Below are 25,459 nucleotides of genomic sequence, written 5' to 3'. Positions count from 1 at the left end.
GATAGGGGAAGAAAGTGGCAGATGGACTATAATGTGGGTAAGTGTGAGGTTATTCACTTTGGTAGGAAGAATAAAAAAACTGAATATTTTTTAAATGTTGAGAAACTATTAAATGTTGGTGTTCAGAGAGACTTGGGTGTCCTCGTACAAGAAACACAGAAAGTTAACATGCAGGTACAGCAATCAATTAGGAAGGGAAATGGTATGTTGGCCTTTATTGCAAGGGGGTTGGAGTACAAGAGTAAGGATGTCTTACAACAATTGTATAAGGCCCTAGTGAGATGACACCTGGAGTACTGAGTACAGTTTTGGTCTCCTTATCTAAGGAAGGATAAACTTGCCTTAGAGGTGGTGCAACAAAGGTTCACTAGATTAATTCCTGAGATGAGACGGTTGTCCTATGAGGAGAGATTGAGTAGAATGGGCCTATACTCTCTGGAGTTTAGAAGAATGAGAGGTGATCTCATTGAAACATACAAGATGCTGAGAGAGCTTGACAGGGTAGATGCTGAGAGGATGTTTTCCCTGGCTGGAGAGTCTAGAACTAGGGGGCATAGTCTCAGGATAAGGGGTCGGCCATTTAAGACTGAGATGAGGAAGAATTTCTTCACTCAGAGGGTTGTTAATCTTTGGAATTGTCTGCACTGAGCTGTGGATGCTCAGTGGTTGAGTATATTCAAGGCTGAGATCGATTGATTTTTGGAATCTAAGGGAATCAAGGGATATGGGGATCAGGCGGGAAAGTGGAGTTGAGGTCGAGGTTGATCTTATTGAATGGCGGGGAAGGCTCGAGGGGCAGTATGGCCTAATCCTGCTCCTATTTCTTATGTTCTAACCACTTTCTGGGTAAATAAGTTTCTCCTAATTTTTTAGTTGATTTACTGGTGACTATATTATATTTATGACCCCTAGTTTTGGACTCCCCCACAAATGGAAACATATTTTCTTCATCTACCCTATCAAACCCCTTTATAATTTTAAAGACCTCTATTAGGTTACCCCTCAGCCTTTTCTTTTCTAGTGTTTGCCCACTAACGCACCAACAGTAATTACTAGCCTAATAAATCTGTAGGCAATACAATCCTGCACTAGGGCAGAGGCCAGCAACACATTTTCCCAAATGGTAATACCTAAATAAAAGCAAAATGTTATGATGAAATTCAAGCCTACTATATTTTAATATAAATATATTAGTGTCACATAATATTTAAAGTTTATTTTATAGCAAGAAAGGAATAAAAATGCAGTTACCGCACAATAATAAAACTGAGCAGTTAGGAATAATAATTTGTCGTCCTCCACCATTAAGCAGTTTTATTCATTGACCTTTTGATCTAAAAGCTTGGCTTGCAATTCTCATAAGTCTTGAGGTGAATTCTGAGCACAGCACTTCAAAAGTGCCTCATCCTTATTTGGAATTTTACACTCAAATTCTTCTTTTTATTGAACACAACAGAAATAGACATAAAAAGAAGAAGCACAATGTCCAACTGTGCTGAAGCAGAAGTCTCATGCAATTGGTCATTACACACCCCACTCCTGAATGAGTCCACAATCGTGGCTGTGCTGTAGAAAAGGCATTGATGGACAATAGACAGTTGGAAAACTGGATAGCAAGTCAATGCCAGAAAACCGAGAAATTATGCAGTGCAATATTAATGCACAAAAACATAATACGTTTCTATGAAATTACTTTGTTCACCGGTTTAACATTAAATTTGTAGACAAAATAATTTCATGTGAATCTGTTAATTGTTTGTATGCTAATATTTTAATGGGTTTTAGCCACCAGTTTTCAAGATTAGGCAATGTAACATGATGGAATAAATCTTAGTGTGTATTATGTGGTTACACAGTGCACAGGTCAAAAGGGATCACAATCAATTTAGATCATTGGGTTGCACTGCAGCTAAAATAAAGGCACAAATGAAGAGAAGAAATCCATCCAGGCATAAAAAAGGGTGTTTTTAAGCAGAAATTGCTCATCAAATTTCATAAGGGTATGGTAGCATAGTGGTTATGTTACTGGACGAGTAATCCAGAGGCCCGGACTAAAATCCGGAGTTATGAATTCAAATCCCGCCACGGTAGCTGGGGAATTTAAATTCAAGTAATTAAATTTTAAAAATCTGGAATTCAAATACAAGTATCAGTAATGGTGGCCATGAAACTACCAGATTGTCATAAAAACCCATCTGGTTCACTTAAGCCCTTGAGGGAAGGAAACCTGCCGTTCTTACCCGGTCTGGCCTATATATGACCCCAGACCCACAGCAATGTGGTTGATTCTTAATTGCCCTCTGAAATGGCCGAGCAAGCCACTCAGTTGTAAAATCTCGTCTACGAAAAGTCATAATAAGAATAAAACCAGATGGACCACTAGGCACCGGACACGACAATGGCAAACACAAGCCCATTCAACCCTGCAAGGTCCTCCTCACTAACATCTGGGGACTTGTGCCAAAATTGAGAGAGCTGTCCCACAGACTAGTCAAGCAACAGCCTGACATAGCCATACTCACAGAATCATACTTTTCAGCCAATGTCCCAGACTCTTCCATCACCATCCCTGGGTATGTCCTGTCCCACCGGCAGGATAGACCCACCAGAGGTGGCGGTACAGTGATATACAGTCAGGAGGGAGTGGCCCTGGGAGTCCTCAACATTGACTCTGGACCCCATGAAATCTCATGGCATCAGGTCAAACATGGGCAAGGAAACCTCCTGCTGATGAATCAGTCCTCCTCCATGTTGAGCACCACTTGGATGGAAGCACTGAGGGTAGCAAGGGCACAGAATGTACTCTGGGTGGGGGACTTACTTCAATGTCCATCACCAAGAAGTGGCTCGGTACCACCACTACTGACTGAGTCCTGAAGGACATGGCTGCCAGACTGGGCCTGCGGCAGGTGGTGAGCGAACCAGCACGAGGGAAAAACTTAATTGACCTCGTCCTCACCAATCTACCTGTCGCAAATGCATCTGTCCATGACGGTATTGGTAGGAGTGACCACCTCACAGTCCTCGTGGAGGACACCATCCAACGTGTTGTGTGGCACTACCACCGTGCTAAATGGGATAGATTCAGAACAGGTCTTGCAGCTCAAAACTGGGCATCCATAAGGCGCTGTGGGCCATCAACAGCAGCAGAATTGTATTCCAGCACAATCTGTAACCTCATGGCCTGGCATATTCCTCACTCTACCATTACCAACAAGCCAGGGGATCAACCCTGGTTCAATGAGGAGTGTAGAAGAGCATGCCAGGAGCAGCACCAGGCGTACCTAAAAATGAGGTGCCAACCTGGTGAAGCTACACCTCAGGGCTACATGCATGCTAAACAGCGGAAGCAACATGCCACAGACAGAGCTAAGCGATTCCACAACCAACGGATCAGATCAAAGTTCTGCAGTCCTGCCACATCCAATCGTGAATGGTGGTGGACAATTAAACAACTAACAGGAGGAGGAGGCTCTGCAAACATCCCCATCCTCAATGATGACGGAGTCCAACACGTGAGTGCAAAAGACAAGGCTGAAGCATTTGCAACCATCTTCAGCCAGAAGTGCCGAGTGGATGATGCATCTCGGCCTCCTCCCGATATCCCCACCATCACAGAAGCCAGTCTTCAGCCAATTCGATTCATTCCACGTGATATCAAGAAACAGCTGAGTGCACTGGATACAGCAACGGCTATGGGCCCCAACAACATCCTAGCTGTAGTGCTGAAGACTTGTGCTCCAGAACTAGCTGTGCCTCTAGCCTAGCTGTTCCAGTACAGCTACAACACTGGCATCGACCCAACAATGTGGAAAATTGCCCAGGTATGTCCTGTCCACAAAAAGCAGGAGAAATCCAATCCGGCCAATTACTGCCCCATCAGTCTACTCTCAATCATCAGCAAAGTGATGGAAGGTGTCATCAACAGTGTTATCAAGCGGCACTTACTCACCAATAACCTGCTCACCGATGCTCAGTTTGGGTTCCGCCAGGACCACTCCGCTCCAGATCTCATTACAGCCTTGGTCCAAATATGGACAAAAGAGCTCAATTCCAGAGGTGAGGTGAGAGTGACTGCCCTTGACATCAAGGCAGCATTTGACCGAGTGTGGCACCAAGGAGCCCTTGTAAAATTGAAGTCAATGGGAATCAGGGGGAAAACTCTCCAGTGTCTGGAGTCATACCTAGCACAAAGGAAGATGGTAGTGGTTGTTGGAGGCCAATCATCTCAGCCCCAGGACATTGCTGCAGGAGTTCCTCAGGGCAGTGTCCTAGGCCCAACCATCTTCAGCTGCTTCATCAATGACCTTCCCTCCATCATAAGGTCAGAAATGGGGATGTTCGCTGATGATTGCACAGCGTTCAGTTCCATTCGCAACCCTTCAAATAATGAAGCAGTCCGTGCCCGCATGCAGCAAGACCTGGACAACATCCAGGCTTGGGCTCATAAGTGGCAAGTAACATTCACGCCAGATAAGTGCCAGGCAATGACCATCTCCAACAAGAGAGAGTCTAACCACCTCCCCTTGACATTCAATGGCATTACCATCGCCGAATCCCCCACCATCAACATCCTGGGGGTCACCATTGACCAGAAACTTAACTGGACCAGCCATATAAATACTGTGGCTACGAGAGCAGGTCAGAGGCTGGGTATTCTGCGGCGAGTGACTCACCTCCTGACTCCCCAAAGCCTTTCCACCATCCAGAAGGCACAAGTCAGGAGTGTGATGGAATACTCTCCACTTGCCTGGATGAGTGCAGCTCCAACAACACTCAAGAAGCTCGACACCATCCAGGACAAAGCAGCCCGCTTGATTGGCACCCCATCCACCACCCTAAACATTCACTCTCTTCACCACCAGCGCACTGTGGCTGCAGTGTGTACCATCTACAGGATGCACTGCAGCAACTCGCCAAGGCTTCTTCAACAGCACCTCCCAAACCCGTGACCTCTACCACCTAGAAGGACAAGAGCAGCAGGCACATGGGAACGACACCACCTGCACGTTCCCCTCCAAGTCACACACCAGCCCGACTTGGAAATATATTGCCGTTCCTTCATCGTCGCTGGGTCAAAATCCTGGAACTCCCTTCCTAACAGCACTATGGGAGAACCTTCACCACACGGACTGCAGTGGTTCAAGAAGGCAGCTCACCACCACCTTCTCAAGGGCAATTAGGATTGGGCAATAAATGCCGGCCTCGCCAGCAACGCCCACATCCCATGAACGAATAAAAAAAAAATTATTCACCACCAATGAATATAGCATTGTCATTTGAATGTTTTGACGCAGCTATGACAGCATACCTTTTTAACTTCCCCAAATCTCCCTAATAAATACAAGACTCGAATGTGCCAAACTAACACACACTGAAGGCTTCTAATTGCTGTAACTGAAAATTAGAAAAGACCCAGACACACTCAACAATGAAGATCCAAATAATGTTTTTGCTGTTGGCTACAATTGTCATCTGCTTGGCCACTCATGGTAAGGTCTCTTAATCCATGTTTTTTTTTAATTATAAAGTTAGTAGAGGTGGCAACTTCAAATAATAGAAACGTATTCTATTCTCCTCAATCATTTACAGATACACAAATCACTAAAAGTAGCGACGCAGGTTAATAAGGCCATAAAAAAGGCAAATCAAGCACTAGGGTTCATTTCTAGTGGGATAGATTTGAAAAGCAAAGTTATGTTAAACTTGTATAGAACCTTGGTTAGACCACACTGACCGCACAGTTCTGGTCTCCATACTATAGAAAGAATGTAGCGACATTTGAGAGGATGCAAAAAAGATTCACAAGGATGATACCAGAACTGAGGGGATATCCTTATCAAGAAAGGCTGAATAGGCTGGGGCTTTTTTCTCTAGAGGTGTGACCTGATAAAGGTCTTTAAGATAATGATAGGATTTGTTAGGGTAGATGTTGAGAAAATGTTTCCACTTGTGGGCAGTCCAAAATTAGTGGTCATAAATATAAAATAGTTGCTAATAAATCCAACAGGGAATTCAGGAGAAACTTCTTTACCCAAAGAGTGATAAGAATGTAGTACACCCTACACAAGGAATAGTTGAGGCAAAGAGCATTTAAAGGGAAGCTGGATAAGCACATGAGGGAGAATAGAACAGAAGCATATCCTGATAGGTTGGACAAAGTAGGGACGGAGGAGGCTCATCGGAGGTGCATAAATGCTGACATTGACCAGTTGGGCCGAATGGCCTGTTTCTGTGCTGTAGTGCCGATGTAGCCTCAGATCCTGAAGATTTTCATAGCAAATCTTTGCAGTTTTCAGATTTCAAAGGTAGAGAAGGAACCTGTGCAATAAATGTTTGGGGATGAAGCCAATACAACCTAAATTGACCAGTTTATTTGTGTTTCATTTCTTCTTTGATCTAGGGAAAATTCAATTGCATTCTTGATTTTCACAGGCATTTCAGTGATTGAGATCAGGGTTTGAGTTGGATGACTTAATATCACTTTGGGTCAAATAAATTTGATAACCTAGCCTGAGGACTGTTTTACTCATCCTTAATAGACAGGCATGTTGTTGCGGTACAACATAAAGGCTCTTGTGTGCCCAAAATGCATGTTTCAGTTTCATTGTAGGCAGACCATAACTCTTACATGTGCCGCAAGTGAAACTTTACCTTTTGAATTTTGCTTTGCTTGTTTATTTTGTGATATATTCTGATGGTTGAGGGCAGTTGAACCTCTTATTTATGTGCAACTGAGACAGAACACAAAAACAAAAACAGTGGAGAAACGATTAACTTAGAGAAGGGAAATCCTGTACTGTCAAATGACTAAGGAAGGGAGCTCTATAGAGCTGTATAAAAGAACAACTTTTTGGCTTAATGCTCCATGGGCACCTGCTTCTCGAGCTTTAGGCAGAGGGAAAATGGATGAAGATGTCTCCTTTGTGCTTGACACACAATTCCTGGGTTATGGCCAACATGCACAAGAAGATCTGCCTGAAACAGGCATGGGTATTTACATTTTATGTAAAATGGTGCCAGAGTGATGTCTCCCATGTCGTTTTCTGTGTCTCTCCTCTTCTCTGGCAGATATTAGGCAATGTTCAGAGAAAGTGGGTCTCACAAAATGCCTGTCAGCAGCCCCTTCAGATCTGTACAGGGGTTGCCAGTAACATCTTCAGACCTCCAGCAAAGAAGGAGACCATTTCATTTTTGTTGTATGTACCAGTAACCAGCAGGTCTCAATTTCACCACTCAATTTTCCAGCACTCACATTGAGTAAGCATCAACCCTCAGGCACCAGTCCTGCTCAGTACTCTCACAAAATATTTAATGCAGCTGAACCCAGAAAACAAGCTAGGTTCAGTCAAGATTGCAAAAATGGACCTAACGGTGGGGTCTGGGAGAGGGAAAATCGGGGCCAATAAGTCCTACTGGAGCGATACTTGGTGAAAGCAAAAGATGGAAATATAACATTTTCTTACGTTTGCGGTTTTTGATTCTCATTATATAAACCAACCCTCTAACCTATTAGAAAAGTCTGCCTTCTCAATAATTATACAGCTGCTAGGTTGTTTCGGTCTCTGAAAGGTATTATAATTTCCACTAATTTTTCTCACGACATTGTATTTTGTACCTCAACATGCAGGGAGCATAGAAAAAATTGTAAAGCAGATTATTTAATGTCTGTGACTTCTCGTTTGCTGTTAAATGCCTATTTTCTAACAATGTGCTTATTTGATGTCGATGAAATCACTTCAGTGGCAAATGGAAATTGTTTCTAATCACACTCAGCTGACTCCGTGTCGAATTGATTGAGAAGTGGAGGGGAGGGCGAGAGCGAGAGCGAGAATTACATAAAGTGTACAGCACAGAAACAGGCCATTCGGCCCAACAGGTCCATGCCGGTGTTTATGCTGCACACGAGCCTCCTCCCTCTCTACTTCATCTAAACCTATCAGCATATCCTTCCAATCCTTTCTCCATCATGTGTTTATCTGCCAGCTTCTCCTTAAATGCATCTGTACTCGTTGCCTCAACTACTCCTTGTCGTAGCGAGTTTCCGCTCTCTGGGTAAAGAAGTTTCTCCTGAATTCCTTATTGAATTTATCAGTGACTATCTTATATTTATGGCCCCTAGTTCTGGTCTCCCCCACAAGTGGAAACTTCTTCTCTATGTCTACCCTATCAAACCCTTTTATTATCTTAAAGACCTCTATCAGGTCACTCCTCAGCCTTCTCCTTTCTAGAGAAAAGAGCCACAGCCTGTTCAATTTTCCTGATAAGTATATCCTCTCAGTTCTGGTATCATCCTAGTAAATCTTTTTTGCAACTTCTCCAGTGCCTCTATATCCTTTTTATAATATGGAGACCAGAACTGTTTACAGTGCTCCAAATGTGGCCCAAGCAAGGTTCTATACAAGTTTAACATAACTTCTCTGCTTTTTAATTCCATCCCTCTGGAAATGAACCCTAGTGCTTGGTTTGCCTTTTTTATTAACCCGCGTTGCTACTTTTAGTGATTTATGTATCTGTATCCCCAGATCCCTTTGCTCCTCTATCCCGTTTAGACTCTTAGGGGTTTTAATCGATTAGGCTGGAAACCAGGCACGGGTAGCGCCACTAACCCACGCCTGTTGCTTCCTGAGCAGGCAGGACGAGACATTCATCCGGCCTGAGTACTTACCTGACAGCAGCATTAAAAACCAGACCTGACATGAGGATTCAAGGACATGTGCACTTTCCGTCAGCAGGGGGAGCCCAAATCTCTTAAAGGGAGGATGAGGGAAAAAATTCAATAGGGGCTGTTTTTGGACACGGGTAGCGTGATCTGCTATTAACCCGCGCCCAATGGCCGCTGCGCAGGCAGGACGCAAGTTTGGACCCACCGGAGCACTTACCTGCAATCAACGATCCTTTCCAGGCCCACGTAGAATCGATGCCATTCACACTTTTCACCACCAGAGGGAGCTCAATCTCTTAAAGGGAGGATGTTTCTTAGAAATCTCTTAAAGGTAGCTGGTACCCGTTATTTGCTGAAAATAGCAGTCTACTGTCTGCATGGAGTCTGAACAGAGATCAGACATCGCACACGTAAAATGCAGATGCAGGTCCCATCCCTATTTTACCCACTGGTGAGTTATATTAAAACATTGAATAAAGGTTGCGCACTACTAAATCCCACATCCTCCAATCTGCATACCAGACCTCACCAATCTGCTGATCTGAGTTGGTACCAGGCCTGAGAGAGTGCATGCACCAAAGTTCTCGGCTGATGCACTAGAGACGTTGGGTGCAAGAGATGGACAGAAGGAGGGACATCCTGTGTCCACAGGGGAGGGCAAGAGGCCCTCCAGACATATACTCAAAAGGCAGTGGGAGGCAGCAGGGGACGAATTCAATCCCAGGCGCACAGCATCATGAACATGGATGCAGTGCAGGAAGAAGTTCATTGCTTTGACGTGAGTGGTCAAGGTGAGTGAGGTCAACTGTCAAGTGGTGTCTCCTACCAACTGCACCATGCACTACACCCCCCATCCCCCACATACCAATAAACTCTTTCCACCAGTACTCAACTCTTCCAATCAGATGCTTCCTCTCACCCTTACACATTACCACTGTTTCAAGCCGCCCACCACAACTCGCAGGCCACACACACTGGCAGCTATTCGACCATGACAGGCACATCACCCAGACACACATCCCGCTTTCTTGCAGAAGGTGGCACATATCAAGAGGCAGCAAGTGGCAGTGGCATTTAGCCCCTCGAGCCTGTTCCGCCATTCAATGAGATCATGGTGGACCTGTGACCAAACTCCATATACCCGTCTTAGCCCCATATCCCCTAATACCCTTGGTTCACAGAAATCTATCAATCTCAGAGTTAACATTCACAAGTGAGCTAGCATCAACTGCCGTCTGTAGAAGAGCGTTCCAAACGTCTCCCATCTTTGCGTGTAGAAGCATTTCCTAACTTCACTCCTGCACGTCCTGGCTCTAAATGTTAGGCTATGTCCCCGCAACCTAGTATTCAAGTCTAGGAGACCTCCAAAAACAGTTAGAAATGTCTCGGCAGCCAGAAGCAATAATCCAGCCATTAACTGTAAATCCTGCATGGACCCTTTAAATAGCACTGGTGGGAGGCCCTCCAGTCACTCTAAGACACGTTCAGATGGTCAGTGTTAAGATTGTGCATTAGTTGAGCGTTAAGTCCCAAAATGATGTCAATCACATTAAATCAGCGTTGCACACTGATTGAAGCAATTTTCTCCCTACTTTACACGATACCAGCGTTCATTATCTGCGCCTGCGCTAACTCCTATACCAAGATGGCGTCTGGCGCACGTCACACAGGAAACGTGCGTGCGCATCCAAGACGCCATCTTGGATGTCGGACATATGCCCAAAAGGCAGTGAGAGGCAGCGGTGGACGAAGTCAATGCCAGGCGCACAGCTCCACAAACATGGATGCAGTGCAGGAAGAAGTTCAATGCTTTGACACGAATGGTCAAGGTGAGTGAGGTCAACTGTCAAATGCTATCCATTCTGCTACTTGTCCCCTGACTCCACATGCTCTGATCTTAGCCATGAGTTTACAATGTGGTACCTTATCGAAGGCCTTTTGAAAATCCAAATTTATTTCATCTACTACTTTACCCGTCTACCCTTTCTGTTACTTCTTCAAAGAATTCAGTAAGGTTGGTCAAGCATGATCTTCCCTTTTGAATTCCGTGCTGACTATTCTTTATTATATTTTCTGTTTCTAGATGTTTTCCTATTACATCTTTAAGTAAGGATTCCATTATCTTTCCTACCACTGACGTTAAGCTAATTGTTCTATAGTTCCCTGGATTGGTTCTATCTACCTTTTAAAATATAGGAATCACATTAGCTGTCCTCCAGTCCTTTGGCATGATTCCCTTTTCTAATGAATGTTGATATATACGTAATAGTGCCTCTGCTATCTGCTCCCTAACTTCTTTGAATATGCGGGGTGCAATCCATCCGGAAAAGGGGTTTATCCTCTCTAAGTTTGATTAGTTTATCAATTATCTCCCCCTTTCTATCTTAAATGTCTTTATTTTTTTTGATCTCTTCTTCTAATGTCATGCCCATCATGTTAGTCTCTCTGGTAAAGACTGAGGCAAAGTAATTATTTAATATTTCAGCCATTTCACTGTCATTACCTTCAAGTTTATCATGTGTATCCCTTAGTGGCCCTATCCCTATCCTGATTGCTCTTTTGTTATTTATGTGTCTATAGAATACTTTACCATTTCCTTTTATATTCCTTGATAATTTAATTTCATAGTTTCTCTTTGCCTTCCTAATTATTTCTTTTTTAAAACTTCTTGCCTAACCTTTTCATAATCCCTTTTGTCATCCTCTCCTTTGTTGTCTATGTACTTAGTGTATGCCTTTTTCTTCAATTTCAATTTTGCCCTTACTTCTTAATTCATCCACGGTGTATCATTACTGGCTAGTTTGTTCTTGCTTTTTAATGGGATATATTTCTCCTGAACTCTATTGATCATCATTTTAAATGTTTCGCACCGCTGTTCTATTTCTTTGTTTGTCAGTAAATTTTTCCAATTAATTTTCCCGAATTCCATTCTCATCCCCTGAAAATCAGCTTTTTTCCAATTTATTACTTTGGTCTTTGTCTTACTTATGCTCTTCTCGATCTTCAAAACCTTATTATGTTGTGATCACTATTGCCTGGATGTTCCCATGCACTTACTTCTCTTATCTGTTCTGGTTCATTTCCCATTACTAGATCCAGCAGTGTGTTCTCTCTTCTTAGGACTTTTAAATACTGGATGAGAAAGGAGTCCTGCACACATTGTAAAAACTCTAAACCCTGTACCCCTTTACCTATCTTTTTTTGCCAGTTTATTTGGGGATAGTTAAAATCTCCCATGATTATTATTCTATGTCCTTTACTCATTTCACATATTTGCTTACATATTTCTTCCTCCACCTCCTTCCACTATTAGGTGGTCTGTAGTATACCCCTATTAGCGTGATTGATCCCTTCTTATCTTTTATTTCAATCCATATGGATTCTGCTTCTATCCTTTTGTTAGTTATGTCCCTTTCTTCTGCCGTTATGTTATCCCTAATTAGTACAGTTACTCCATCCTCCTTCCCTATCCTTTTTGATTATGTTATAACCTGCAATATTTAATTGCCAGTCCTGTTCTTTATGAAGCCATGTTTCAGTTATTCCTACGACATCTGGTTCCTTGCTACGGATTATTGTCTCCAGTTCCCCCATTTTATTTTGGACACTCTGTACATTGTTGTACAGTTTAATTCATCTTTAATAGTTAAAAATAAAGTAAAATAATTAACAGTCCTTTTATACTTCTGTTTTATAACTGTACTTCATCCTTGACCATTTATGTTATCTTTATTCCTTACCCTGGTCTGACCTTTACACTCATCTCCTGTTTCTTTTATCTTTAACCTTGTGTTATTGCTACCAGATCCCACCCCACATCTTGCTAGTTTAAAGCTTTATCCACTGTCCTATTTATCCTTTCCGCTAGGACTCTGGTCCCACTCCAGTTCAGGTGGAGCCCGTCACAACTGTACAGCTCCTTCCTGTCCAAGTACTGGTGCCAGTGTCCCATGAAATGGAACCCCTCCTTCCCACACCACTCTTTCAGCCACGCATTCACCTTTCTGATCTGCCTATCCCTATGCCAATTAACATGTGGCTCGGGTAGTAGACCCGAGATTACCACCCATGATATCCTGCTTTTTAATTTAGTTCCTAACTTCTGATATTCCCCTAGCAGGACCTCCTCCTTGTTCTTCCCTATGCCATTGGTGCCGACATGGACCATGACAACTGGATCCTCCCCCTCCCTTTCCAAGTTCCTCTCCAGTTGATACAAGATGTCCTTTACCCTTGCACCAGATAGGCAACACACCCTCCTGGACTCTCGGTCGCGACTGCGGAGGACGCTATCTATCCCTCGATTATAGAATCCTCTATGATGGCAACCTTTCTATTCTGCTCCTCCCCCCTCTTGGACTGCATCATAATCCACGGTGCCATGGTGAGCATTCTGGGCATCCTCTCTGCAACCTTAATCCTTATCCTCACAGCTATCAAGTACCTCGTACCTGTTGGATAGGACCAGTGTCTGCGGGACCTCCTGCTCTACCTCCCCCTCGCTTATATGTCAGAGTGTCGCTAACTTGCACTCCAGCTCAAAGACTCTGAGCCGGAGGGTCTCAAGCCAGAGACATTTACTGCAGATGTGGGAATCCAGGACAGACTTGCTGTCCACAAACTCCCACATATTAAAGTCCCAACACACAGCCTGTACTGCCATTTCTAGGACTAATAGAATCACTTGAGATCTAGATTATATTTAGTAAATGGATCTAGCTTGATTTCAAAATAATTAGTAACTACTTAGCCTTTTTTAAAAAATGTATGTATTTTTTAATTTAAGTTTTAAAAGTTGACAGATTAGTTTATAGTCCCTTGGTTTAAATCACTTAGCACCTTCTACACTCTCTGCACCTAATTTGAACACTCACCAAATTCCCAGCTGAAAGTCCCCACTCTGTTAGCAATTCACTCCGTTAGAGGTTCACTCTCTGTCTTTACCAACCTCTGTGCATTTGCAAAGATCCTTGTACTATATACCTTTCTGACATACCCTAGTTACAATTGGTTAGTCAACTTCCAGCCACAACGATGAATACCTAATCGGGAACCTACTTACAGCTGATTATCCATTAACTATTAACTGCCACTGAGTTGCAGCTTTTTAAAGTTAGTAACTAAGTTTATAGTAAGTTAAATTTTAGTTTGATAAATATAAAACACACTTACTACACTCACCAAATTCCCAGCTGAAAGTCCTCACTCTGTTAACAATTCACGCCATTAGAGGTTCACTCTCTGTCTTTACCAACCTCTGTTTTCAAGAGAGAGAGTGCGAGAGCTCAAAGGATGGTGGGAAGAGTGCGAGCGGTGGCGGGGAGCGCGCGAGGGGTGGCGGGGAGCACGGCGGGGTGACGGGGAGCGTGCGAGGGGTGGCGGGGAGAGTGCGAGGGGTGGCGGGGAGAGCGCGAGGGGTGGCGGGGAGAGCGCGAGGGGTGGCGGGGAGAGCGCGAGGGGTGGCGGGGAGAGTGCGAGGGGTGGCGGGGAGAGCGCGAGGGGTGGCGGGGAGAGCGCGAGGGGTGACGGGGAGAGCGCGAGGGGTGACGGGGAGAGCGCGAGGGCTGACGGGGAGAGCGCGAGGGCTGACGGGGAGAGCGCGAGGGCTGACGGGGAGAGCGCGAGGGCTGACGGGGAGAGCGCGAGGGCTGACGGGGAGAGCGCGAGGAGTGACGGGGAGAGCGCGAGGGGTGACGGGGAGAGCGCGAGGGGTGACGGGGAGAGCGCGAGGGGTGACGGGGAGAGCGCGAGGGGTGACGGGGAGAGCGCGAGGGGTGACTGGGAGAGCGCGAGGGGTGACGGGGAGAGCGCGAGGGGTGACGGGGAGAGCGCGAGGGGTGACGGGGAGAGCGCGAGGGGTGACGGGGAGAGCGCGAGGGGTGACGGGGAGAGCGCGAGGGGTGACGGGGAGAGCGGAGGGCTGGCGGGGAGAGCGCGAGGGCTGGCGGGGAGAGCGCGAGGGCTGGCGGGGAGAGCGCGAGGGCTGGCGGGGAGAGCGCGAGGGGTGACGGGGAGCGTGGAGGGGTGACGGGGAGAGTGCGAGGGGTGACGGGGAGAGTGCGAGGGCTGGCGGGGAGAGTGCGAGGGCTGGCGGGGAGAGTGCGAGGGCTGGCGGGGAGAGCGCGAGGGGTGACGGGGAGAGCGCGAGGGGTGACGGGGAGAGCGCGAGGGCTGGCGGGGAGAGTGCGAGGGGTGACGGGGAGAGCGGAGGGGTGACGGGGAGAGTGCGAGGGGTGACGGGGAGAGTGCGAGGGCTGGCGGGGAGAGTGCGAGGGCTGGCGGGGAGAGTGCGGAGGGGTGACGGGGAGAGTGCGGAGGGGTGACGGGGAGAGTGCGAGGGGTGGCGGGGAGAGTGCGGAGGGGTGACGGGGAGAGTGCGAGGGGTGGCGGGGAGCGTGGAGGGGTGGCGGGGAGAGCGCGAGGGGTGGCGGGGAGAGCGCGAGGGGTGACGGGGAGAGTGCGAGGGCTGGCGGGGAGAGTGCGAGGGCTGGCGGGGAGAGCGCGAGGGCTGGCGGGGAGAGCGCGAGGGCTGGCGGGGAGAGCGCGAGGGCTGGCGGGGAGAACGCGAGGGCTGGCGGGGAGAGCGCGAGGGCTGGCGGGGAGAGTGCGAGGGGTGACGGGGAGAGTGCGAGGGCTGGCGGGGAGAATGCGAGGGCTGGCGGGGAGAACGTAAGGGCTGGAGGGGAGCGCGTGAGGGGTGGCAGGGAGAACCCAGACGTGAGAGGGATTTCCTCGGATACATCAGTCATTTAATTAGCTGAACTGCTAGAATATTTCCTTCAGTTTCCAGACGGTTCTGTCAAGCTTTTTTTTCAAAATTATATTAAGAAAATCAAGAGAACAGATTTCAAAAAGTTTTATTCAGGGCAAGTTTAGTTGAGTTTTTTTTTAAAAAAGAGAAACTGTATGTGAGTGAGAGCGATAATAAGAGAAAGAGGAGGGAGAAAAAAATGACAAACTACTGGTGTAGTTTCTGATTGTGTTTTGTCAACTTCTGAAAGTGTATTAAGAAAACAAAAGTAACTTGAATTTTGAAAGCAAACAGGAAAGCTCTAATTTCCACATGTTTTATGGATAGAAAATGTAAACATTCTAATTAGTAATAGCTGAGAGTCACAAAAAAATAGAACCAAAGAGATACCCATCCAGAGTCCCCTTCCCAAAAATAAGGTCATTTGCATGACTAGGGCAGGCTCTTGTCCTAATACATCTTATCAAAACTGCTCCATGTAAGTAATCGTCAGGCCTTTCTGGGCTGAAAAGAAATGGCACACAAGATTCTTGAGCTCTCAGTGGAGCCTTTATCCCTGCAGACTGAAGTCATTGATTCCTTCAACTTAATCTAGTAAAGATTTGGAGCATTCTTAAAGGCCTTAACAGGATTTGTGTCAGCTCTTGCTTCGTACGAGTTCTGCTGAGGCCTACTGAGCACATAATGGGCAGAATTCCCATGGAAGCCCCAAGAACTCCACTGATAAGGGGGAGGGGGGAGAAATGAGGCAGAAGATCCACCCATGCCTCCCAACCAGTAACCAGGCTCCACCCCAATGTTCCAGTGTCCCTAGGCAGAAATTAGGCTTCCCACCCTTTCTAACCCGAGGTATTTTGGGGCCCAAATATCTACTTTAACTGGTACATCTTGCATATCATGTTGCTGTGTATTCTCAGCTTTAAAATAGTAAGGAATAAAAATCAAATACATGGACAAAGGAATGCACAAAATAAAGGGCACTCGTTAATATTTTCACAGAATAATGGACAAAGACATTGAATTCAATCCACAAATCACTGGTAAAAATCCCAGAATAACATTTAATAAAAATGGAATTTGTCTTATTCAGTCACTAAGTCAGCGGCCTTGTTGTTAGCCCCACATGACAATCTTGTATTGAGTAACTAAGATTTCTAGTTTCCAAAATTGCATATTCCATAATAACAATCAAATTTATCCATTGAAATGTTTTTTCTCTCTTTTAATGCCGTCCATCAAGCTTTTATTTCAAAACCTCGAGCTATCTCAAAAGTCTGAGCTTCAACTGGGTACTTTTTCTTCAGAACAATTGGAGAGTTATCAACCAGCTCTGCGCATTCTGAGCAAGTGCAACATGCAATCTGTGTTTTCAGAGCATGCACAATTTGTAGAATGTTCCAGCATGCCTCACTAGGTTTCTGAGTTGATGTCGAAATTTTGAGGATTTGAGTTTCTTTGCTTTTTCAAAGCTTTATTTCAGGAACGTTTCATGTTTAAAATATTAACTACTCCTTTTCTATTATCCTTCAGTTAGTCCACACCCGTGATTAACACTGGTGTTTTTATGTTATCGATAGTTAGGAAGCAAACAAAGATTGTTTATTCAGTATGTATTCTTTTTCTCAGTGGAAAAGTTGAAGAGTATTTCAGTTTATTTTTGCCAAGGGATTTAAACCCAGCTGGAAGATAAGTTAGCATTATTGGATTCTTCATTGGCTGCTATCCACGTCCATGACAGCAAGCCTCTCCCCTGTTGATTTTGGCTGCGAATTCAGTTAAAAAACTCTTTTGTTTTGAATTACTTTTGGTGCTTAAGCTTAATTTTTTCTTACAATAAAAATTTGGAAGCTGCATAAACAATGATGCGTTGAGCATTGGAGGCAATTCTTGTTTGTTTATGGAAATGTATGCATAAAATCAACTAGTAGACAATGAAATAAGCAAATAAATCTGCGGATGGGTTGAGTTATGAGCTGGCAAGCAGGAATATGGTAAGAAGATGGTGCCTAATGGTCTAAAAGAGGTGAAGGCTAGTTTAGGTTGTATTTTCTTGACTCCAATACTCTATAAGGCTTCTATATCCTCCCCGCAATACTGTCGGATCCCAGCAATCTCTCAGTAGTAACAGAAACTGGCCCCAAATGCTCCCAGGCATTGCTCCTCAATGATCCTGGACCCCAGAACTTCCCTTGACCCACTCCCAGACCCCAACCCCTTTCAGTGCTCACAAACCCCTAGACTACATTCCCAGTGTACCAGGCATCTGTACCACTCAACCTTGGAACCAGATTCCAGCACTGCCAGACCTGGACCAATTTCCAATGCTGTTAAATCACTGACCCTTGCATTCCTACTTGGGCATAACATCCCTATGCAAATAAAACTTCCAACTCACTAGGGCAAAGCCTCAGGAAGTCTGCTAGTAGTATAAAATATAAATGCTGACTACATAAGAGGGTATTCTACATGAAGCTATGTATTGTTGTCTATGTAACTCACATATTTCCAAGTTTCTTTACCATCGTGAGCACTTCTTGTTCTTGTATCTTCTCATGCAATTCTTCCTCTTTCACTACAGGGCTATGTATAGGAACCATAACAAACTCAAGATGCAAATGTGTGAAAGTCATCGCTAAATTCATTCATCCAAGAAAATATCAACGTGTCCGCACATTTCCTCGAGGCTCCTACTGCAGAAAAGTAGAAATTGTGTAAGTATTAAAGCAAATTCTGCCTCCTAAACTCCAGCAGTAAGCCTCAAGTAGCCATTTAATTTTCCCATGTCAAAAAAATTAAAACTTTTAAGATTAAAAAGTTGAAGAAAATTAGGTTTTTGTTCATGTACATACAGTAGAACCAGGAAATACTGACTATATTGGGGACAAATCTCCCACAGTTTTCAATGGACTGCTGGTCTTTTAATATGTGTCAAATTTGAATCACACATCTATTGTTGGCACCTAAAGCGGTCACTGTGGACAGGCTGAGGCCAAAATTCCTTTGCAGTTCCAGTGGACTCCCACTGTAAATTGGTCAGAGTCCATCGGAATGGCTGCAAACTTCACAAAGACCCATATAGGCAATAGATCAAATGCCCAATGCAGAAAACAAACAAATGGCAGATAACTTGACCAGCAAAGTGTCCCGGCTCAAATGATTGCACTCGATATTGATCAGGAGGCAGACAACCAGAATAGGTATCTGGATAGCACGGATTCGGATTTTTTTGAGTAGTGCAGAGCTTCAAGAATAGCCTCCACCTACCCCTACAATGCCATTGATGTAAGAGGGTACAGGACTGTGGATGAGGACCTAAATAAAGGAAATTACGAAAGTATGAGGTGTGAGTTGGCTAGGATAGATTGGGAAACTTTACTAAAAGGGATGACGGTGGATAGGCAATGGCTAATATTTAAAGAACGTGTGCAGGAATTACAACAATTATTCATTCCTGTCTGGCGCAAAAATAAAACAGGAAAGGTGGCTCAACCGTGGCTTACAAAAGAAATTAGGGATAGTATTAGATCCAAAGAGGAGACATATAAAATTGCCAGAAAAAGCAGCAAGCCTGAGGATTGGGAGCAGTTTAGAATTCAGCAAAGGAGAACAATGAGATTGATTAAGAGGGGAAAAATAGATGATGAGAGTAAAGTAGCAGGGAACATAAAAACTGACTGTAAAAGCTTCTATAAATATGTCAAGAGAAAAAGATTAGTGAAGACAAATGTAGGTCCCTTACAGTCAGAAATGGGGGAAATTATAATGGGGAACAAAGAAATGGCAGAACAATTAAAACCATACTTTGGTTCGGTCTTCACAAGGAGGACACAAATAACCTCCCAGAAATGTTAGGAAACCAAGGGTCTAGTGAGAGGGAGGAACTGAAGGAAATCATTATTAGTAAAAAAATAGTGCTAGAGAAATTAATGGGGCTAAAGGCTGACAAATCCCCAGGGCCTGATAATCTAAATCCCAGAGTACTAAAGGAAGTGGCCCTGAAAATAGTGGATGCATTAGTGGTCATCTTCCAAAATTCTATAGACTCTGGTACAGTTCCTACAGATTGGAGGGTGGCAAATGTAACCCCACTATTTAAAAAAGGAGGGAGGGAAAAAACAGGGAATTACAGACCAGTTAGCCCATCATCAGTAGTGGGGAAAATGCTAGAGTCTATTATAAAGGATGTGATAACAGAACACTTGGAAGGCATGAACAGGATTGGACAAAGTCAGCATGAGTTTATGAAAGGGAAATCATGCTTAACAAATCTACTGGGGTTTTTTGAGGCTGTAACTAGTAGAATAGATAGGGGAGAACCAGTGGATGTGGTGTACTTGGATTTTTAGAAGGCTTTTGATAAGCTCCCACACAAGAAGTTAGTGTGCAAAATTAAAGCACATGGGATTGAGGGGAATATACTGGCATGGATTGAGAATTGGTTGACAGACAGGAAACAGAGAGTAGGAATAAACAGGTCTTTTTCTGGGTGGCAGGCAGTGACTAGTGGGGTACCGCAGGGATTAGTGCTTGGGGACCAGCTATTCACAATATATATCAATGATTTGGAAGAGGGAACTAAATGTAACATTTCCAAGTTTGCAGACGACACAAAGCTGGGTTGGAATGTGAGCTGTGATGAGGATGCAAAGAGGCTCCAATGTGATTTAGACAAGTTGGGTGAGTGGGCAAGAACATGGCAGAAGCAGGATAACGTGGATAAATGTGAGGTTATCCACTTTGGTTGTAAAAACAGAAAGGCAGATTATTATCTGAATGGTGATAGATTAGGAAAAGGGGAGGTGCAACGAGACCTGGGTGTCCTTGTACACCAGTCGCTGAAAGCGAGCATTCAGGTGCAGCAAGCAGTTAGGAAGGCGAATGGTATGTTGGCGTTCATTGCAAGAGGATTTGAGTACAGGAACAGGGATGTCTTACTGCAGTTGTACAGAGCCTTGGTGAGACCACATCTGGAGTATTGTGTGCAGTATTAGTCTCCTTATCTGAGGAAGGATGTCCTTGCCATGGAGTGAGTGCAACAAAGGTTTACCAGACTGATTCCTGGGATGGCAGGACTGACGTATGAGGAGATTGGGTCGACTAGGCCTATATTCATTAGAGTTTAGAAGAATGAGAGGTGATCTCATCGAAACATATAAAATTCTAACAGGACTAGACAGACTAGATGCAGGGAGGATGTTCCCGATGGATGGGGAATCCATAGCCAGGGGTCACAGTCTCAGGATACGGGGTATGCCATTTAGAACCGAGATGAGGAGAAATTTCTTCACTTAAAGGGTGGTGAACCTGTGGGATTCTCTACCACAGAAGGCAGTGGAGGCCAAGTCATTAAATATATTCAAGATGAAGATAGATATATTTCTTAATGCTAAAGGGATCAAGGGATATGAGGAAAAAGCAGGAACAGGGCACTGAGTTAGATGATCAGCCATAATCATTTTGAATGGCGGAGCAGGCCCGAAGGGCCAAATGGCCTACTCTTCCTCCTATTTTCTATGATTCTATAAGTCGAGGTCCTGCATCCTGGGCCTCAGTCAGAACTTGGTGTAGCATCAGCCTGGTCTCACCAAGCACACCTCCCTATCATTTGGCAGAAATGGGGCCCACTTGCTAAACTAGCTAGAATCGGGACCTGGCCCCAGACCCCAGAAGATGAGGGGATGCAATTTTATTTTAAAGATTTATAAGCGGCCTCGGTCCAATTCTCCCAGACACCTTGCTGGGACCCACCTGGGGATCCTAGGCAGGAATTATGCCCCTAAGCTCAAAAAATGAAGGGGAACACCACACCACCACCCCTCGCCCCCACCTGCAAGCTTCCACCAGCAGTTTTGTCATCTTTAGCAGGGGGATACCATGAATACACTCCCAAACAACCAAAGTATTGCTCCTTGTGGCCTCTCCCCCGAACTTCAGCAGACTCAGCCTTGGAGTTCACCAGCGGGCACAATCCCTCCATAACTGCTGGGATTTCCAGACTCTTTTAATGTCTTTGAACTTTTCAGTTATTCTTTTCTAGGGTAACCAAGAACCAGCTTTAGGATTACAAAGCTTTTTGCAGTCACAAAGAATTTTTCTGAGAATTTCAGTTTTTAAACATCATTGTACAACATGATTTTGTGCTGAAAAAGGCACTTTTTGGAGTCCCTACCTGTTGATATTCACTGTATATAAATGCAGCACCTTCTCAAATCAATGTACCAAAGGGACTAAAATCAATTATCCACTGCTGGCCGACTCTGGGCCTGCACAGACATCCTTGGTACCGTGAGCACAGTTGCTGCACCTCTACCCATTTACACTAGGATGGTGAATGCACCAGCAGGAGGTGTGCAGGGACTTATACATTTTATCTTTAATGTTCTAACTAGAAGAATTTCTTCTTATGTGTTACAGAATTACCTTGAAGGATGGGAAAAATGTCTGCGTAAATCCCGAAACTCAATGGGTCAAGAGAGTGGTTTCCTTCTTCAAAAAACGGTAAAAGATTCATTCTACCTACCTACTGACAAGTGGACATGTGGTGTGCAAATGAATAATTTGGACATGAATAACTCAGCAGACCTGGATATTATTGGACTGCAATATCAGCCCTAGTTCGAGATAGAGAGACAGACATGTGTGCATGTTTCCAATTAAGGCTGATAAATAGCCATAATCACTGACACACCAGGCTAAAATTTGAGTGCTAAAATTATTTTAGTCTAATGTGATTTATTTCAATACTCTCTATACTTATTGGTGTATTTGTCTATGAATAATTCAACAGTTGGGTATTATTGGTACAAAGTCAAGTTCGAGTGAATACACACACACACTACAAAGAGTAACTTGTTGATAAATGAGAGGCTCCATCATTAAACGGAGCCTCTGAGACACAGTGCATCCCATGCCAAGTGCTAGTGCCTACAATGTACACTGAAAATACAGCTTCAATGCACAGATTGTGTAATGTGTGCACAATCTACAAGCTTCAACTCTATCTAAGTATGAGGGACAACAGCAGTTTCACTTATGCCTCACTCGTGTGGTGCTGTGCAGTTCCACGCAAGTTTACAGCAGAGAAAGATGCTGTTCAGCCCATTGTGGCTGTGCTAGCTTTTTGCCAGAGCAAACCAAAATAAACCTCTCTGCTCAGATCTCTACCCATAGCTTTGCATCTTTCTATGCTTCAAATATTTATTCAATCTTCCCTTAAAACATGCCACGGTCTCACACTCAAACACTTTCCATGGCAAAGCATTCAATGCTCCAACAGTGCTCCAAGTAAATTGATGACCCTTGTTGCTGACTCCTCAACCAGGGGTAAGTCTGTCCTTATTCACCCTATCAAACCGCCTCATAATTTTGAAAACCTCTTAAATCTCAGCTTTCTCTGCTCCAGTGGAAATATCTGCACTATTTCAAGTATAACTACAGTTTCCCATCCTTGGCAGCCTCACAGTGTCGGCTCTCTGCGGTTTTAGTGTCTTTCTATAACTTGTGCCCAAAACTGCATGCATTCATAAAGCCCATTCATTAGCTTTTATAAATTTATTGTTTCTTTACTCTTGTACTCTATGCCATTATATATAAAATCCAAATTACTATTGGCATTTTTATGAATTAATCTACCCGCACTCACTTTCAGAAAATTAAGTATTTGGTTCCATTGGTTTCCTCTTTGTTCACATCTATAACTGCACTGGTTAGATGCAGTAATATCCACTGCATCTAACCAGTGGATAGATCCAGTAGGTTAATACTTAACCAACTGGATCTATCCACTGAGTATATTACCTCATCCCAGAATGTATTACATCACATTAAACTGCATGTCACCTGACAATCTGTTCCTCTAACCTCTGTCTTCCTGAAGTCTTTTACAGTCCTCTGCACTGTTTGCCAAACCCTTACTTCCATGTCATCAGCAAATTTTGAAATCATGCGCCCTGTGCTCAAATCCACATCATCTATGTTTACCAAGAATAAAACCGAATCCAGCACTGACCACAGGCATACAACACTTCTAACCCTTCTCCAATCTGAACAATATTAATTGACCCTAATCCTTTGTTTCCTGTCCATCACTGGCTTTCTATCCATGCTGCTACATTTCTTCTTATACCATATGGCTGAGTTTTTGTAAAATGCCTCCTGTAAGACACCTTATTGAATGCCTTCTGAAAATCCACATAGACCACATCTACTGCACTCTCATTCTTGTTTCTATATTAACTTAGAACTTGCTCAATCATTCATCTTCTAACAGAATACATTTGTATCTTTTTCATTCTTATATAAAATAGAATTGCTTAATCAGCAGACTTCAATAAATGTGAGTGGTTTATGGTTTAAAATCACGTGAATTTTCTATCTACAGCATCAAAAATACTCCATATTTGCTTTTGTATTTCCTAGAACAGAAGAAACTCATGGAGTCATCACAAAGGAATCAACGAGTGAATGAATGCAAAGTGACCCAACACTAGAGAAAAGTCCACTGCTCACTGAGTCAAGCTTTTGCTTTTTAAGCTGCACTGCAACAGTCTGAACCATAACAATACAGTTGTTTTCGACCACCGTATTTCACTTGCTCACAATCTAGTCAACATCATAGCATTCAGAGATCTACATAACCCCTTTTTACAAGTGCTAATGGTCTTTTAAAATACTTTCATAAAAGTTTCTGGGGTGCAAGATTTAATATGTCAAAATATTTTTGAGGCAACAAATTGACAAAGTGTAACAAATAAAGGGATTTTAATTTCATTTTTCTACTGTCCACAAACATCCAAAGAAATAATTCTTCTCATTACAGTTACATGTATAAATTGTTTGAAACAATGTTTTATATTGCTTTTTGAAAATCGGCTGAATATTCGGCTGTATGAATTCCAGGTCTATAATATATTTTACATCACTTGCTTAGACGTTGCAGAGTAAATTTTCAAAGATTGTGCTGCTGCCAAAGTTATGCTCAACGGAAGTATGCTGATCTATAATCATCCGATTTGTCCTTCTCTCCCAAGGACATTACATTGATTACTCACCAATCCAATGGTACAATTTGCATAATAAAGAAGACAGATTTGCATTTACATTTTTTTTATTCGTTCATGGGATGTAGGCATCACTAGCAAGGCCAGCATTTATTACCCATCCCTAGTTGCCCTTGAGAAGGTGGTGGTGAGCTGCCTTCGTGAACCACTGCAGTCCGTGTGGTGAAGGTTCTCCCACAGTGCTGTTAGGAAGGGAGTTCCAGGATTTTGACCCAGCGACGATGAGGGAATGGCGATATATTTCCAAGTCGGGATGGTGTGTGACGTGGAGGGGAACGTGCATGCAGTGGTGTGCCCATGTGCCTGCTGCCCATGTCCTTCTAGGTGGTAGAGGTCGTGGGTTTGGGAGGTGCTGTCGAAGAAGCCATGGCGAGTTGCTACAGTGCATCCTGTGGATGGTACACACTGCAGCCACAGTGTGCCGGTGGTGAAGGGAGTGAATGTTTAGGGTAGTGGATGGGGTGCCAATCAAGCGGCATGCTTTGTCCTGGATGGTGTCGAGCTTCTTGAGTGTTGTTGGAGCTGCACTCATCCAGGCAAGTGGAGAGTATTCCATCACACTCCTGACTTGTGCCTTGTAGATGGTGGAAAGGCTTTGGAGAGTCAGGAGGTGAGTCACTCGCTGCAGAATACCCAGCCTCTGACCTGCTCTTGGAGCCACAGTATTTATGTGGCTGGTCCAGTTAAGTTTCTGGTCAATGGTGACCACCAGGATGTTGATGGTGGGGGATTCGGCGATGGTAATGCCATTGAATGTCAAGGGGAGGTGGTTAGACAATGTTACTTGCCACTTATCAGCCCAAGCCCGGACGTTGTCCAGGTCTTGCTGCTTGCGGACACCGACTGCTTCATTATCCGAGGGGTTGCGAATGGAACTGAACACTGTGCAATCATCAGCAAACATCCTCAATTCTGACCTTATGATGGAGGGAAGGTCACTGATGAAGCAGCTGAAGACGGTTGGGCCTAGGACACTGGCCTGAG

The 25,459-nt window shown here is 44.2% G+C and overlaps 1 protein-coding gene across 2 annotated transcripts; it reads left to right on the top strand.

The window, feature by feature from the left end:
* Positions 1-5,428: 5,428 nt before the first annotated feature.
* On the top strand, positions 5,429-24,202 carry LOC137341496 (interleukin-8-like). Of its 2 annotated transcripts, none has more exons than XM_068004734.1 (4): positions 5,429-5,492; positions 17,995-18,127; positions 21,831-21,914; positions 23,840-24,202. In XM_068004734.1, the coding sequence occupies exons 1-4, from the start codon at positions 5,432-5,434 to the stop codon at positions 23,877-23,879; spliced, it is 318 nt and encodes a 105-aa protein (XP_067860835.1). In that variant the 5' UTR covers positions 5,429-5,431; the 3' UTR covers positions 23,880-24,202. The 2 variants fall into 2 exon arrangements, with proteins under 2 accessions (XP_067860835.1, XP_067860750.1); XM_068004649.1 differs by having other exon boundaries at positions 23,835-24,202.
* Positions 24,203-25,459: the final 1,257 nt, after the last annotated feature.

This window comes from Heptranchias perlo, chromosome 1, assembly GCF_035084215.1.
Source record: "Heptranchias perlo isolate sHepPer1 chromosome 1, sHepPer1.hap1, whole genome shotgun sequence".
Taxonomy (NCBI): Eukaryota; Metazoa; Chordata; class Chondrichthyes; order Hexanchiformes; family Hexanchidae; genus Heptranchias; species Heptranchias perlo.
This window is presented reverse-complemented; position numbering and strand designations above follow the sequence as displayed.

Coding starts and splice junctions, on each gene's coding strand:
- LOC137341496 (XM_068004649.1), top strand. CDS start 5,432: ATGAAGATCCAAATAATGTTTTTGCTGTTGGCTACAATTGTCATCTGC. Junction 5,493..17,994: donor CATCTGCTTGGCCACTCATG/GTAAGGTCTCTT, acceptor CTTTCACTACAG/GGCTATGTATAGGAACCATA. Junction 21,915..23,834: donor GTTTCCTTCTTCAAAAAACG/GTAAAAGATTCA, acceptor TGTATTTCCTAG/AACAGAAGAAACTCATGGAG.